Source organism: Monopterus albus, unplaced genomic scaffold (assembly GCF_001952655.1).
Source record: "Monopterus albus unplaced genomic scaffold, M_albus_1.0 scaffold56.1, whole genome shotgun sequence".
In the NCBI taxonomy this organism is placed as follows: Eukaryota; Metazoa; Chordata; class Actinopteri; order Synbranchiformes; family Synbranchidae; genus Monopterus; species Monopterus albus.
Window position 1 is genome coordinate 2,481,000 of NW_018127936.1, and position 1,128 is coordinate 2,482,127.

The 1,128-nt window shown below is 44.5% G+C and overlaps 1 protein-coding gene across 1 annotated transcript in view; it reads left to right on the plus strand.

The window, feature by feature from the left end:
- The window catches only part of ebf2 (EBF transcription factor 2), a 26,959-nt gene extending 25,831 nt beyond the window's left edge, over positions 1-1,128 (plus strand). The window contains exons 15-16 of the mRNA XM_020602418.1: positions 101-271; positions 450-1,128. Coding sequence (XP_020458074.1) covers positions 101-271; positions 450-481 — 203 coding nt within the window. The 3' untranslated portion in view covers positions 482-1,128. The remainder of the gene's footprint in view (positions 1-100; positions 272-449) is intronic.

A 1,128-nucleotide genomic window follows, 5' to 3' on the forward strand; every position in this document is an offset into this window, starting at 1 on the left:
CTCTCCCACTGTTTATCCATTTGTGTGTTAATTAACCTCATACTGCTGATTCTGTTTTGATTTTCAGACTTGAGACTGACTGTTGATCTCTGTTTCACAGTTATGCCCTCCAGCCCCACTATACCAGGAAGCTCCAGCTCCTCATCATCTCTCTTACCTTTCTCCTCATTCCCATCTGCTGCTAAACAGAAGAGTGCTTTTGCCCCTGTCCTCAGGCCCCAGGGCTCTCCCTCTCCTGCATGCCCTGCTTCAGGGGGGAACAGCTTCAGAGGTAGCCACCCAACTCACTATCTGACCCCCCTGTCTGAACTTACAAATGCAGTCTAACCCCTTATACTAACCTCTCAAAAGCTATGACTGAACAGGGCAGAAACAGTTGCTGGATGTACAATAATACAGGACCTGAGTGATTAGAATCATAGATTTTTTTATATTTTTTTTCTCTCCAGCATTGACGAGCCTGGTTGTTCCCCCGATGTAGCAAAGCACCCACCCCAATCTACCCCAGACCACTGCTTCACTTAGCCCCTCTTTTGGCACTGACGGGGCGGGGGAAATGGAAAATTGATCACTAGTGACCATGTAAAACTTTCCTCCCTGAGCCCACCGCCATTACTTAGCCCCTTTTTCATCCAGGTGGATGAACAGGGCGGGGTATGATAATGTCCAAAGACCAGCCATCTCCTTCAGAGGCAGAGGAGATTACTCCACCCACAAATCATACTCCTTAGCTAACAGCACCAGACTGGATCATATACTGCTGTGTGTGTAATGAGGCATCTTCATTTTCAAAGGAAATAGAGCAAAACTGCTCCTGATTTCACGGTGAGCTTCAAAAGCAGCTGTATTGATCTCTGGCCTACTGTCACAAGCCGTTTTTGATACAGTTACGGAAGTATTGTGATGGACAACTCTGATATAATGTTACAGCTCTAAAACGCAGGATGCTATTTTATCTGTGTATGGACACCTTAAATGGCATGTGTGTACAATGTCTGTGAGTTAGTGAGAGATTTTTGTAGTAGACTTTTTGCAGACAATTTACATTCCAGAAAAATAGACCCTTTATTTTTTGTTCTGATCTCTACAGTTTTACAAGCAAGAACTCTTTGACTCAAGGGTTATTAC